Below are 13,091 nucleotides of genomic sequence, written 5' to 3'. Positions count from 1 at the left end.
TGGTGGAAGGAGAGCCCTGACTTCTAGAAGCTGTCCTCTGATAACTCTGTATGTGTGTGTTATGGCATGCATACTCCACCACCCAAATACAAACTAAATTAACTAATTTAATTTTTAAGAAATTTAAAGACGAACCATAAAAACGTGAGACAGATTCTCAGGTCATATATTTGATAAGGAAGTACTCTCTAAAATATAGAAAACTGTGCAACTCCAACAATCAAAAATTAAACCATTTGGTTAAAAATGGGCAAAAGTTCCAATAATTTATGTCTCCGAAGAAAACATACAATGATTCTCTCTGTAAAAAATTGCTATGACACGTATTTCTTTATGCTGGCAGAAGGGGGACATGATATGGCAGATGTGAAGGGGGTCAGAGGACAGTTGTTGGGGTCCGATCTCTCCCTCTACCATGTGGGTTTTGGGGAACAAACTCAGGTTATCAGGCTTAATGGCAAACGCCTTTCCCCACTGAGCCATCCCACAGGCTCGGTAGTGGTTTTTAAGTACAAAGGACACATGACTGGCGAGGACAGAATGAGTGGCTTTGGGGTTACTGGCCTGATTGGCTTGAGAAGAAGACAAAAGATAGGACCCAGAGAGCTTCCTGTTCATTGGGGGATTATGAGACTCCTCTGGCAGGAAAGGAATGACAGGGACAGAGACTGGGGTCCTGCTCCAGCCCCAAGGAGGAAGACCTCTACCAACCTTCTCCTCCAGCTAGTCTCAGGAAATTCCCCGGAGACAGAGAGGATAGGCCCAGTGAGATGATGCAGTACAACCAGAAGGGGACATGGCCCTCTCCTTTCAGTGCTGGAGATGTGACAGCACGAAGATCGCCTAAACATGGATGCAGGGGACACTGAGACACACTGTGGTCAGGAGTCCCTACACTCCTCAGGAAACAGGAAGACACAGACACTACCAGGAGAGAGATTTGCTGATCGCATTCAGGAGTGAGCAGAACTATCCCATGTTTAATGTCATCAGGAGGGTACATGCTGGAATGGGGTGGTGAGGATGACTGGAATTGGAAGTCAACTATTTTCGGTGGGATTTGTCACTTTCCCCACAAAGAGGGGGACACTGGTGTATTCATCTTTAACGATAACTATGAAGGGCCTGTTGAAACGGATGACAGGGACCTTAGGCAAAGCCATCTTTCTCAAGCTACTGTTTCTGGCAGTTTTTGTTGCTTCGTTATTGAAGGTCAGTACGGTCTTTTGCACAGCCTGTAGTGGAGAAGCAGAGGGAGTTGGAGGTTGCGCCACCCCAGGCTAACACCAGATCTCATGTAGGGTCCTCATCCATGGAGAGCCTCGCTGTGACCATGCCCTTCCTGCCCATGGCCCCATGAACCCTACTGTTCAGTGGAGGCCTTTCCCAATGTGTGCAACCCTTTCACATTCAGACTGTTCTCCTCCCCTTCCCTCCTCTCCCCTTCCTTTCTCTCATCTCCTCTTCCCTCCCTTCCCTTCCCTTCCACTCCTCTCCCTTCTCCTCCTTTCTCCTCCCCTCCCCTCTCCTCCTCTCCTCTTAACTCCCTTCCCTTTTCTCCCCTCCCCTCCCCTCCCTTCCCCTTCCCTCCTCTCCTGAACCATCTCTCATAGACTTAGCTTCAGAGGGAGCCCCTGTACTTCACGTCTCCCATAAACATGTCTCCTTTCCAGTGTGCGTTGAGACAAGGGTTTTGAAGATGATCTGAGCCAATGTCTTTCTATATTAATATAGGTAAGTTGAGGAATCAACTTACCAGGAATCAACAGCCCTGGGTAAACACTAAATTAAAGGCCACTGAGTTCCTTTCAAGAAGGGCTTTATGAGAGCATACGATTCCTTATCCTGCCCCTGCTCTCTGCCTCTGCGTTCTCCACGGTACATCTCTGGAGTCTGTGGGAAACACTGTGTCTCTGTCCCCTAGTACCATCCTCAGCCTCGAATCTGATCTGTCCTGACATTCCATTCAGCCCTATTGGCAGCTGGGGTACCGCCCTCTTCACATGACCTCACCTTGTTGAGCTTCAGGGGAGTGTCCTGCGTGATCCCTGAGAGGTCAGCCTCATTGCTGAAGACCTGGGTGATGCCCAGGGTGCTCAGGATGGTCTTCAGGTCGTAGGTTGTGGACATGGACAGTTTGGGAAAGTACAGGTTTACAGTCCTGGTGTGCAGAAGAGAGGAAGGCGTCCTTCAGTGTCATGACAGCAATGGTCTCATTTCGCGCTCGTACCTCCTGGAAGGCCACCCACCTCATCCAGGAAGCCCTCCAGGAAGAGTCGATGTACTCTGAGAGTTGTGTGTGTGACTCCCCAGGCTGAGGCTCAGCCCTCAGTTTGCACAGACAAGACAAGACATCTAGAGGGTCTATGCTAAGGGAACAGAGTAGCCTTGAAGCTGCGCTCAGTTTGTTCTCAGCCTGCCTGACTCTGCTTCCTGCTGGGTGCCGGGCCTCAGCAGGTGTGGGACTGGGGGGTGAGGCAGGACATCTGTCCACAGTTCATCTTGAGCCCACCTGAGCATCTATGTATCAATGCCTTCCTCACCAAGGGAGAGCAAGGCCTGAACTCCCTAATAGCAGGGTCAGCGACCTGGATGGGGAGGGGCACATTCCACAACTGTTGGCTCCCTGGAACCCAATAAACCTCACTGAAGGATGACAGGAACATAGACTTCTATAGTCATGTTCTGAGTTCCCCTTGGCTGGTCCTCTCCTGTTCTAGGCCCTTCCTCCTTGTCTCTCACGACCTCCACTCCCAGCTGAGGCTGAGAGGCTAAGACCGGTCTCCTTGTTTTTGTTTCTGTCGTTGTTGAGAACCTCTGGCTGCTGAGGGTGGAGGTGTGTCTTTGCCAAGGAGACTTAACTCTGAACATTGTTCCTGTCTCTGAGCCTGTCTCATACTGCATCTGTCTATAAGGTTTGGCTGAGAGACCGGGGGCCAGTGCTGAAAGGCCCTGTCATGTCATAGCTCAGAGGCTGAGTAGCAGCGCGTGGATCCCTTGCCTGGGGACTCACCTTAAGTCGATGAGCTTTAAAATATTTATGAAGTGAGTCTCATTCAAGACTTTCTCTAGTTTCTGCATCTCCCCTTCGTCGGGCAGCATGAAGAAGGCGGTGGCATCCCCCATATAATGTTTTACCAGCACCCAGCTGGACAGTTCTTCTTCGCGGTGCAAGAAAAATCTACCCCAGCAATTGATCATGGTCACCTTGATGGTCATGTCCTTGTTCACGTGGAAGTCCGCCTCTAAGGTGTGTTCCACATCGACTTCTTCATACCCTTTGCCTGGAGAGAGGGGAGGGGGGCATCAGATAGCGGTGGAGTCAAGGGTTAGCTAAGTGCTAGAGAAAAGAAGTATGGAGTGCCTTGTGAGATGCTCCCTCTGAGCCTCGGCTTCATCAGCTGTAAACTGGGCTGGAGAAGAGCCCATCTGGATACTTGACAGCACCTTAGAAAATGGTCTGGAGCTGTAGGAAGGGGCTGAGAGAACTGTGTGGGTTGATCTGTGAAAACCTGGCTCCAGCGGAGAAGCAGTTTTATTTCACGTTCTTCAGGTAGTCCACTGAGGATGCTAAATGGAGACAAGTGGGCACAATCACAGTCTCCTATAACCTTGTATGTCGAATCTGGTTATCTCTTTTCTGGTGACTTTCTGTGACTGCTCCGGTCAGTGTTCCGGGAAAGTCTAGTGGGAACCTCTGGATCTCCGTCTCAGGAGATCCAAATAAAGTTCACGGACCTAGGAAAAGCCTCTCTGCTGTACAAGTGTTCTCTGTCAAGGCTGTCGGAGAGGGTAGGCACCTCGGGGAACCCCAAGCCTTCCTAATGTTGGACAGATGCTAAGCATCCTCTGCATCATAGCAGAGCTGGGGTCTCCTGGTGCTGACATTTTCCTTGGTGCCCTGTGCTGCACTGCTCTGCTGGGCTCTGTGGGAATACACAGAGGTGCAGCCATGGCCTCGACTCCCCTCCCCCACCTTCTGAGTGATACACGCTGGGGGATGTGGAAGCATCTTTGGGATGTGGGCTCGTGAGGCCCTGATGTCGCCTAGCACTCAAAGAAAGCAAGTCAGACTAAACACCAAGGTTATTTGATCAGCTCCTTGCTTTTGCCTCTGCCATTAGGCAAGCAGCTGTTGAAAAAACCATGGTGGGTTCTGGCTGCTGAGGATGAAGTGCGTCTGTCTGCACCAAGGAGAAGATACCTGTTTAGGCTGAGTGTTATTGCTGCCTCTGAGTCTGGCCTGCACTATGGTAAAGAGCATTGTGTCTGTCTACAAGTTCAAGACTGTCCAACTGTCCACCAAAGCTCTGGCTAAGGCATGGGGGCCAGGCCTGAAGGGTCCCAGTCATGTCATTTCTCAGAGGCTGGGAAGCAGTGACTCCCTCCCTGGATAAGTGACTCACATTAATAGAGAAGCCTTAGGATACACATTCTGTGTAGCTTGCTTAGGTAAGTATCAAGGCAAGTGTTTGCACACATTGACAGCAATGGTATTCTTTCCCCCTCGATAAGCCAGGACGCTCACATCCCAAGCATGTATGTTAGCTTTCCCTATATCGTGACTAATGGGCGGTGAAGACAGAATCTGAACCCAGGTTTTGCGTACTTCACTGCTGACTCTGTTCAGTTACTCCAGACGTTAGCAAATCAAATCACCCAAAGCACTGTTTGACCTTTGCCTTCTGTAGAAATTTGCATATTTGACTGACAACCAGGGAAATGTCATATATCTGGTACTCAACCCCCTTAGAGATTTCCAGTGAGCCTTGGTAACAGTGTAACAGAGGCGGAATTAAAATTTCCCCAGGAAACCTCACGCTGGGAATGAGAGCAGCTGGAAGCCCTGGCAGCCAGGGAGGAGACCAGAAAATGGTTAATCTCAGTTCTGATCATACACACTGAAGTCAATCTACATAGGAATACGTCTTGGCTTTTGTTTCATTTTTCTCCTATTAACTGTGACGCTATGAAGGTTAGGCAGAAGAAAGATCTAGAGATCTTTCTCCCTCCAGTTTGAGTCAAGACTGTCAATGAGATAATTTCCTTCAGCCAGGCCCAGTTTCCTATTGTCCTGGTGAAGTGGTATACAGTCACCATTCAGATTCTGCTAACATTCTCGGCGAGCCAGCCAGGAGGAAGGGCACTGGAGGAAGAGACTTAGACTGGTCACGGCAAGCTAGTCCTGTATTTTGGGAATTGGGGGATATTTCCTCAGCTTTGGGGGCATGTCTTATACACATGGATTTTTTTTTTCCCATTCCTCGTTTACATAGCATTGGCTGCAAATAAGTTAAATTCACCAGACTGGTAACAGAAAAAGAGGCTGACCATTTTCATGGTATCCAGAAGTAAGTAGTGATACCTACCCCAAACACAGACTGTGGGGGACATATGACTCTGGGGGTGGGGAGCTCACCTCTGGGAGGCTGAGGGATGCAATCGCTTACTTAATCTGCACACATGTATGTGTTTGTATATAAATAAGGTCTCCCAGATGCCTCCTAGTTCACAGGACTTAGGTAAATCTTTGAGAGATCAGTTAATTAAACTTGTAAGATAACAGGAAAATGTTTTATTTTGTTAAAAAAAAGAAAGAAAACAAAAAATTTGCGAGGATGGTCTAATTGATATATGGAAGAACAAGAAAGAAAAAAGTGAGTCAAGTAGGAAGAAAGATAAAGAGGGAGTTATTATACAGGAACTTGTTCGTTGAGACAGAGTCTCACTATGTAGCCCAGGCTGGCCTGAAGCTCACTGTGTAGCCTCCAACTCGTCATGACCCACACGCCTCTACCTCCCAAGGGCATGCATGTCTCTGTGCGTGTGCATGTGTGTGTTCTGATATTCTTGCCCCCACGTGTATGTGGGGGCTGAAGGTTGATTTCAGGGTGTTCTCCTCTCATGCCCTCTACCCAAATTTCAGTTTTATTTATTTATTTTTACACGTATGTGTCTGTGTCTCTGTGCTGCCTGTGGAGGTCAGAAGGAGGTGTCAGATCCCCTGAAGGCACCGAAGCAGGTGACTGTGAGCTGCCCAATGTGGATGCTGGCAAACCAGCTTTGGGTCTCTGCAAGAACTGCACAAGTTTTCAATTGTTTAGCCATTTTCCAGCCCTTCCGCCTTCATTTTTAAGACAGGGTCTTGCATTGAACCTGGAGTTTGTTGATCCATCTGGACTGGTCAGCAAGCCCCCAAGATTTATTTCTCTGCATCCTCTGTTGCTGGGGTCATGGTCAGTTACCAGTACGTCCAGCTTTTGAATGAGTGCCGTGCATCTGAACCAGGTCCTCATGCCTGCGCCTGTACCATAGCTCTGAGCTCACGGCTTCTTTTAAGTATTGGGTCTTCATCTTTGAGAGAAACAAGGACTTAAAAAGAATCTGTCTGTTCTAATGTCTTTTAAATGATAATCTTATAATGCTGGTTAAATAAGCATCTATTGTTTAGGTTATTATATTATGTTTGGCATAGAGATGTCTGTAATAGGAATCTTTTATCTATCTATCTATCTATCTATCTATCATCTATGTATGTATGTATGTATGTATGTATCATCTAGCTAGCTATCATCTATACTGTCTGTGTCTAACGGCTTAATATGCTGTGTGTATAAGCATCATCTAAATGTTATATGAAGTTCATAAAGATTCACAGGTTAATACAAGCAAAATAATCAGCCAGTACTGTCTTTTATACAGCGTGTCAGGCCAACACCTTAAACCCACAAGACAGTCCATAAGGCTCTTAGTATTTCTACCATCTGAACTTAGTACCATTCACACAGAAGGTCCCATAATGCAAGCAGTTTAAACCCTTGTCTGTATCCATTTGCTTCAACCCAGTTAGCAAGTTGGCTGTTGTTTATACGGGACATGCACTCCCTCTTCAGGCAGGAAGTGCTTCCTAATCCTGTCCGAAGTCTGAAACTTCACAAATAAAAGCTTTAATCAGTACTAAAAATCCCCTGCACTAATTACCACTGGTCTCTGCGCATTTCTGGTCTACCAGCACAGAAGGCTGCTAAGACTTGAAGCTCAGGAAAGCATTTTACTAATCTACTATCCTTCAACCTCAAACTTGTCCTAATGGCAGCCTTTTCCATCTGACACGTAATCTGTGCTACTCTGATCGTTGTTTGGGGCACAGATAGTCAGCTGTACTAGGCACTGTGTTCCCAGCAGCCGCTAATCAATAAAACCACTGGACACTGGGTATCCAGGAAGCCCTGAAGTAATGCTGTATGCAACAAAAGAAAAGATTGTTTTAGAAATGACTAAACTTCTTTCAGAGCAAGTTCTTTTGCAAGTCCTCAGAAAACTCTGGACAATCATGGGCAAATGGCTTGAAACAAATCTCCCTGTACAGGAAGTTTTCTGAGAGGCTCTAGGATGGCTGAAACTAAATCCAATTAAAAGACAGACTACTGGCAAACTCAGTCTAAGTGCTCCTCCTTCAAACCCACTCAGATGCTTAAACTTAGCCTAAAAGGTCACCTGGAACTAACTGCCTGACTTCCTGACACACGTCCTTCCTGCTGCAGGGTCAGATCAGACTCACTGGAACTGATCTCGCCTTGGCAGTGACAGCTAAGACAACTGAGACCAAACCTCAGCATGGTCAACCAATCATGTGTGCGGAGGAAAAATGTACTGAGGCAAAGAGAGAGAAATTGCTGGAATAAAATGGAGTCATGACAGACTTGATGGTGCACCAACTCAGAGGGTCATGAGTTCCAGGTCAGCATAGATGGCGCAGTAAGTTACTGTTAAAAAACCAAAATGAAACGAAACCCAACAACATCCAAAATGGAGTCACATGTGCAACAAGTGTGTCTAAGAAAAAGTCCCTCTGAATGATGTTAGGACTTTGGTTCCTAGTAGTATTCTGCCAAGGATTGTTTTTTAGGTACAAGAATATCTAGGAAGTTTCCACACATTCCAACAATAGATAGGCTAACATCCCAAGTTCCTTAAGACTTGAGAGTGAACAAGAAAGAGTTGTCATCATGTAACAGGGATGCTGAGGGATTAAAATATCTCTCGGACATCCCGTGCTAGGAGGGAGACCTACCCATAGTACCGATGGCTGAGGAAGAAGCCATGTTCCAGAAAAGGGTCAGTGTCACAGCTCTGACTGCTACCTCACAGCTAAGTCTGCACGTGTGAACATTTTGCCTTTTGCACCATCTTTTCTATAAATCGCAACACTGCTATCGGTCAGGCAGAGAGAAGTTTCTTCACCCTAGTTCTGATCTAAACTGGAAAAAAAAAAGTCCAACAAAACATTTTTTTAAATCAGTTCCCATCTCCTCATGTTACAGTAAAGTTGTAAGAGGTGGGTTCTGGTACCATTAAGATAACTCAAGGAGACAGTGGTCTGGCTTGTTTTAACCCATCATCCCCAACCTATAGGTTTATAGGTGTTACTGAATTATTTCCGATCGAAGAACTGAAAATCGTATTGCAATGCTGCCTGCTACATTCTGGTATGTCAAGGAAGAATTAAATACTGGAGCATGAGGACATATTTGGGTGGCTTCCTTGAGGTCACTAACCCTGGTGGTCCCACCTTACCTTGGAAGAAGATGTAGTTCATCATGGCAAACGTTGTGTCTTTCTCCAGATCCTTGACCAATCCTACTATTTTCCCTTGGGTTTCATCTGCCACATAGTCATTGATTTGTTTTTGGGCTCGTTGGGTGTCCTTGAAGTTGACAGCAATGACTTTTGAGTGGTACAGCCCCTTGACATCCTCCACAAACTTGTCCACCAGCTTCAGACTCTGGTCAGTGAATAGGCTGCTGTCTATAGTCAGCCGGGACCTGTGGTCTGGCTGACGAAGGATAGAAAGAAGTTGCTTGATGCATTCATGAATGTAGTTCTTGGGCATTTCTGTGAGGTTGAACTTCAGTCCTTCCAGGATCTGGCTGTGGGTGCTATTCTTGGTTCCTAGGGAGAGCATTAAAGTGGCGACAATGATGTTCGCTGGGGAGAATAAGATGTTGGTGTCTTTTGCCCAACTCTCCGACTTCTGATACAAGGTGAAGGTTAACTGGATGATGCTGTAGGAGATGCGTTGGCAGGGCAGGTGCTCCTGATGCTCATGGTCGTGCTCATTCACATCTATCTCCAGAGGATCTTGAGGCTGGGAGCCAGAGAAAAGGCAGCACAGGCCTGCTAGCAAAAGGAGACCCTGGGAGACAGAGGATGACATTGTCCTGCAAGACAGAGATGGAGACACAAGTCCTAAGTCAGGGCCCATGAGGATTCCTACATATAAAGGCAGCTGCAACCATGTGCTCTCCCCTGTCCCCATTATGTGTGTGTGTGTGTGTGTGTGTGTGTGTGTGTGCGTGTGCACATGCGCATGTATGCATATTGCCATTTGCTCTAACGAATGTGGTTTGCTCCTTCAAACTCTGAAGAGTCACAGTTTCTGGGACAGAAAGGATGACAGCAGTTCTAGTCTAGACTCTGCTTCTAATCACACACACACACACACACACACACACACACACACACACATCTCATCTTTGGAATGAGGCACTTGGGGGGAGGTAAATGAAATAAATGCAGATATATCACAGAGAACACTCAGATTCAACCACAGAACAGTTCATGGGAGGCGGGGAGTGGGATAGTGGGCTTAGCAAACCACTAACAGGACTAGCCAAGGCCCATGAGTCCAGAAGAGAAAAAGAGGGACAGAGGGCAAGTCCAGCTATTCCAGGAGTTAGTGAACACATCTCTCCTTTGGGGCTCCCAAGTTCTCACCAGGATATCAAGATCAGAATACCCAGGTAGGAGAGTGGGCTAAAGAAAGAGGGCTGAGGACCAGACTGTACTCTGGAATTTAGCTCTGAAAATCCAGAACCAAAAAGACTCCTTTCTCCCCAAGATAGTTAGGGTTGTAGATGGTTATAGACTCACCATGTCCTAAGCTGGGTCTCTGACTCAGAGTGGGTAGCCCTAAGAAGGATCCCCAAGGCAGATCAGGTGCAGGTTGGGGGTTCGGGGAGTGAGTTTGCCTAAGGTGGCTTCTCACTTCTCTATAGGCAGAGAACAGGGGGAGGCCAAAGGTACAGGATCCAAAACAAGTCTCCAGCCCTGCCCTTACCAGCACACACTGTGTGCCTACTATATGTTGAGAACCCAGAGTAATGTTTTTGTTCTCTGAACTCTGTGCATAGGAGATGAGCTAGGTGCCTTCATTTCCCATGTATGAATGAATGAGATGTTGAACCCAAGGGATGGAGGCTGGCAATGCCCACCCTGAGGACTCAAGAGGAGGATGGTGAAGCACTTACTGAGTAGAATAGGCTGAGGCCAGCTGGAGGGTCACGGTGTAGCGCTGACTGTCCCTCATAGTCTTTCCCTGGAGACTTATAAGCTGATTTCAGGGGCGGGGAGTGTGTAGGGACACTCAGTCCCAATGCATACAGAGATGCTTCAGGCTGGAGAAGAGCCTGGGGCTGATTGTGGAGGCTGGCCAGGGGACTGTGTCGTGTACTCTGTAACCTGAGGGCTTGGCCACCTTTCCAGAGATTGGCTTAGTGCGGTGCAACCAGAAAGTGGGGAGAGAGGTAGTGCCAGGGCCACCGTAGATCAGAGTAGGCGATAGGTACACACTGTGGCCGACTGGACAGGAGAGAAGAGATTTCAAAAAAAGTGACTTCTATTATCAGATTGTTGGAACAAAGGACCCGAAATAATTAACTTTCCAGGGATTCTATGCTGGGTAAAGGGAAAGGCGGAAACCCTGCTGCCAGCCACAGCAGGGACTGCCTCTCCAGAAGAGATCTAGCGCGGTTCTGATAACTTTGACCGACAGTCTATTTCCTGGTGTGTGCTGTCTAGTGTCTTTCTCAGAGTTCTATTGCTGTGAAGAGACATCCTGAGAGCAGAAACTCCTTAATTGGGGATGACTTACAGTTTCAGAGGTTTAGTTCACTATCATGGCAGGGAGTGTGGCAACAGGCAGGCAGACATGGTGCTGGAGAGGTAGCCGAGAGTTCTACATCTGGACCCACAGCAACAGGAAAATAGCCATTGGGTATGGCTTGGGTTTTGTAAACCTCAAAGCCTGCCCACAAGTGGCACACTTCTTCCAACATAGCCACACCTCTTAATCCTTCTCAGGTAGTGCCACTCCCTGGCGACCAAGAATTTCCCCCTAAGAACCTTTATAGGTGTTTCCTATTCAGACATATCTTCTATAGAATTTTAATATTGCCATGGAAAATGCCACAAGCAAATGGGACCTTTTTTCCCCCTTGGTTTCACTAAACTGTATTAAGATGCTTCTCTTTGTCAGTTGCTCCCAAGAAGCAGGGACCATGACTCTAAGTGTCCCATCTAACAACAGAGCCCAGCACAAGGGATCCCATAACTCACTGATCCCCTGGCTGGAAAAAAGGTAGATTCTGGTTCTGGATCCCTCCTCTCAAGAGAAGCCTGTTTTTCCTTACTTTATCTTGAATAAAATTTGATTTTCAAGGTAATTTGAGTGAGAATGGCTCCCACAGGAACATATATTTGAATGCTCTGGTTCCCAGTTGGTGAAACTGTTTGGGAAGGTTAAGAGGTATGCCCTCATTGGAGGAGATGTGCCGAAGTCATTGCAGCTCGCTCTCTCTCTCTCTCTCTCTCTCTCTCTCTCTCTTTCTCTCTCTCTCTCTCACTTGTAGATCAGATGTCAGCTCTCAGCTACTGGTCCAGTGCCATGCATGCATGCTCACCTGCTGTTGTGCTTCCCAGGATGCTTTTGGGGTTGCCTTCTGAATCTGTAAGATGGCCCACAACTAAATGCTTTCTTTTACAGGTTGCCTTGGTTCTGGTGTTTTGTCATGGCGATGGAAAGGGACTTAAGGACTTTGTAAAGCCACTGTTTTCCCCTTTTAGTTCTTTAAGTCATCTGAGAAAATGACCCTATGCCCGCACCCTGAGTAACATCAGGATAGGCTCGATATTTTTCATGGTTTGACAGATCATAGCAGAGAGCTCCTTGTCTCTCTGTTCTCAAATGTTCCCACCGAACCTTAAATGGCTCCATAAATACCAACTCATACCAACCTTGGGCAACAGATGTCCAAAGGATCCAACAGAACTCCAATCTTGCTCAAAAGACCTGTCATTCACCCCAGGAGTTCAACAAAATGGATGCAGCTCAGGAGAACTCTGACAACAATCTCCAAACTGGTTCAAAAAGAATTCACATTGCTCAAAGGAGCCTTCAAACCAAAGGAAGGCAAAGTCCAAGGTGCCCGTAGTGGGAAGAAATTTACTGAGGGTCAAATTTTCTTGAAAGTCTAAAACAAAGCATAAATCCTTATTTCTCACATCTACCTGGTGGAAAAGCTGCTGAAATTGAGAAAAATTCCCTGGATGTGAGGTTGCTTCCTGTGTGGCACTTTCCAGCCTTCCCTCTCCACCTGGGGAAAACTCTCTGTGAGTGGCTGACATCCAACATTAGTCTTTTCTCCTGATTGGAGTGCCAACATCATTATCAGAGTCCTTAGCTTTAGAGTTGGGACCCTGACAATCCTAACAAGCTAGACATGGCAGTTCATCCTCAGTAGGTCAAGTAAACAGATGGGTCTTAGTGAAAAGCAGAGACTTATTCCCACTGGAAAAGGGAACAGAGATCTAGAGAGAGTCTCCCTGGCCCCTGTCCATCATCAGAGTCCTGCAGTGAGGATGTGGTTAAGCAGAGAAGCCTAGGCCAACTTGTCTCAGCTCCCCTCCTATAGGGTAAAAGGATAACTTCTCAGAATTGTAGGAAATCTCTTTCTGAAAGACCGGTTGCCTCGTCCCTCACCCAGCTATCCCCAGGGAAGATGTGGCTTTCTTATTCTCCTGGCAGGGAATTCTGGGGAACTTAGTTTCCTGGGTCCATTGCCTCAAAAGTTTGTGTTTCTTCTGACCACAAAAGAGAGAGACCCAAGTTTCCCTTTGGAATAATTTCTTTCCTGTTGGGATGAGGACAGGCCTGACTGAGTGGATTAAAATCTGCTCAAGCCAGGTGGTGGTGGCGCACGCCTTTAATCCCAGCACTCAGGAGGCAGATGTAGGCGGATCTCTGTGAGTTC

General features: G+C 47.1%; 1 protein-coding gene across 1 annotated transcript; it reads right to left on the bottom strand.

Moving 5' to 3' along the window:
- Positions 1-319: 319 nt before the first annotated feature.
- On the bottom strand, positions 320-11,764 carry LOC121434465 (alpha-1-antiproteinase-like). The gene is made up of 5 exons (XM_041633444.1): positions 11,742-11,764; positions 8,578-9,221; positions 3,014-3,284; positions 2,014-2,161; positions 320-1,235 (listed from the first exon to the last, which is right to left on the bottom strand). The coding sequence occupies exons 2-5, from the start codon at positions 9,215-9,217 to the stop codon at positions 1,041-1,043; spliced, it is 1,254 nt and encodes a 417-aa protein (XP_041489378.1). The 5' UTR covers positions 9,218-9,221; positions 11,742-11,764; the 3' UTR covers positions 320-1,040.
- Between the last annotated feature and the right edge of the window lie 1,327 nt (positions 11,765-13,091).

Source organism: Microtus oregoni, unplaced genomic scaffold (assembly GCF_018167655.1).
Source record: "Microtus oregoni isolate MIOR12 unplaced genomic scaffold, Mior012 000043F_ref0000047, whole genome shotgun sequence".
Classification (NCBI taxonomy): Eukaryota; Metazoa; Chordata; class Mammalia; order Rodentia; family Cricetidae; genus Microtus; species Microtus oregoni.
The sequence above is the reverse complement of the archived record's forward strand: the minus strand, read 5'-3'. Positions and strand labels throughout refer to the sequence as shown.

Excerpts from the sequence above, each read along its gene's own strand:
- LOC121434465 (XM_041633444.1), bottom strand. The coding sequence starts at position 9,217 with ATGTCATCCTCTGTCTCCCAGGGTCTCCTTTTGCTAGCAGGCCTGTGC. Across the intron at positions 3,285-8,577 it reads GAACTACATCTTCTTCCAAG|GCAAAGGGTATGAAGAAGTC; the intron begins GTAAGGTGGGAC and ends CCCTCTCTCCAG. Across the intron at positions 1,236-2,013 it reads CTCCCCTGAAGCTCAACAAG|GCTGTGCAAAAGACCGTACT; the intron begins GTGAGGTCATGT and ends TCTCCACTACAG.